At 27.6% G+C, this 1,141-nt stretch overlaps 1 protein-coding gene across 1 annotated transcript; it reads right to left on the reverse strand.

Moving 5' to 3' along the window:
• Positions 1-837: 837 nt before the first annotated feature.
• On the reverse strand, positions 838-1,110 carry PCYB_003920 (CYIR protein; the record flags this gene model as incomplete). The annotated part of the gene is made up of 1 exon (XM_004227813.1): positions 838-1,110. A coding segment is annotated over one exon (270 nt), but the record flags the coding sequence as incomplete, so codon positions are not given.
• Between the last annotated feature and the right edge of the window lie 31 nt (positions 1,111-1,141).

Genomic DNA, 1,141 nt, shown 5'->3' on the forward strand with positions numbered 1-1,141 from the left:
AAGAAAAATTCTGTTATGAAAACCAAACCTTTGGTACTAATCTGTTAACCTATTCATGATTCTTATCAGGGGTAAGCTACAAAAGCTGTAGCACAGCATAAGATTCATGAAGAAGATTTCTTTTCAGAACATTTTGAATTTTCTTATTTTGATCAACTTTGTAATGGAATCGATAAAAATCTAAGTTACGAACGTAGAGAAGTCAAAAACCTTTGCATTAAACTAGTACGTCATTTAGATAAGTTAAGTGGGTGATTCCGAACGTAATAATTACTGTGATTACATACGTTATTGCTTATATGAACAAATAAGTAAAAATACATACTAACAAATCTGCCAAGATTGCTGATGTACATATAATGATTTATTTTCCCATTATTTTGATGAGATATATTAGTTTTGCTTTTCTAATTTTTTATTTGTTGATTTAATCTTTCCATCATGTTCTGTCTCTTCCCTTTTTGAGCATTTATGCATGAACACAATGTAGTAAACTATTAGTAAGGGAAGAAATTATCTATTAATAATACAGTAATTGTAATATAATAATTTTTATTTTCAGGTATAATTAAAATTTTATTATAATAATTATATTTTTAATAAGTAAAATTTCTAACATTATACAAAATAAATAAAAGGAAACAAATGAATAATATAATAATAGACGGTATTGTTATAAGAACAATGGCGCTATCTCCTTTTGTGGATGGTAAGTATATATGTACATTTTTATATTTAGTTCCATTTTGCATTTGTTCATTATATGTATTTCCCAAATCTTCTAATACGTCATAGTAATCCCGGTGAGTGACATACTCATACTTCTTTATGTACGTTCAATAAGAATTTGAACATTTCCGAGCACATTTAAACTCCTTATTTTGGGGGGTGTGGGGGGGTTCACTTGATGCTTTATATGCATCAAAATCCTTGTATTGTGTAATTAGTTCATCAAGATTTATATATGCTTCATATTTAGCGTCCTCTTTATGCTCGTTACATATTACCAAATAGAAACATTTCTCAGCATACAATTTTTTATGTTCACTGTACAGTGAAAAGGTAGTGCAACCAGAATGTATATTATTAATCACTTGATCATATAACAAGCTGTTTAATTATTTACAACATTTTGGTATAT

The sequence above is a fragment of the Plasmodium cynomolgi genome (genome assembly GCF_000321355.1).
Source record: "Plasmodium cynomolgi strain B DNA, scaffold: 0383, whole genome shotgun sequence".
Lineage (NCBI taxonomy): Eukaryota > Apicomplexa > Aconoidasida > Haemosporida > Plasmodiidae > Plasmodium > Plasmodium cynomolgi.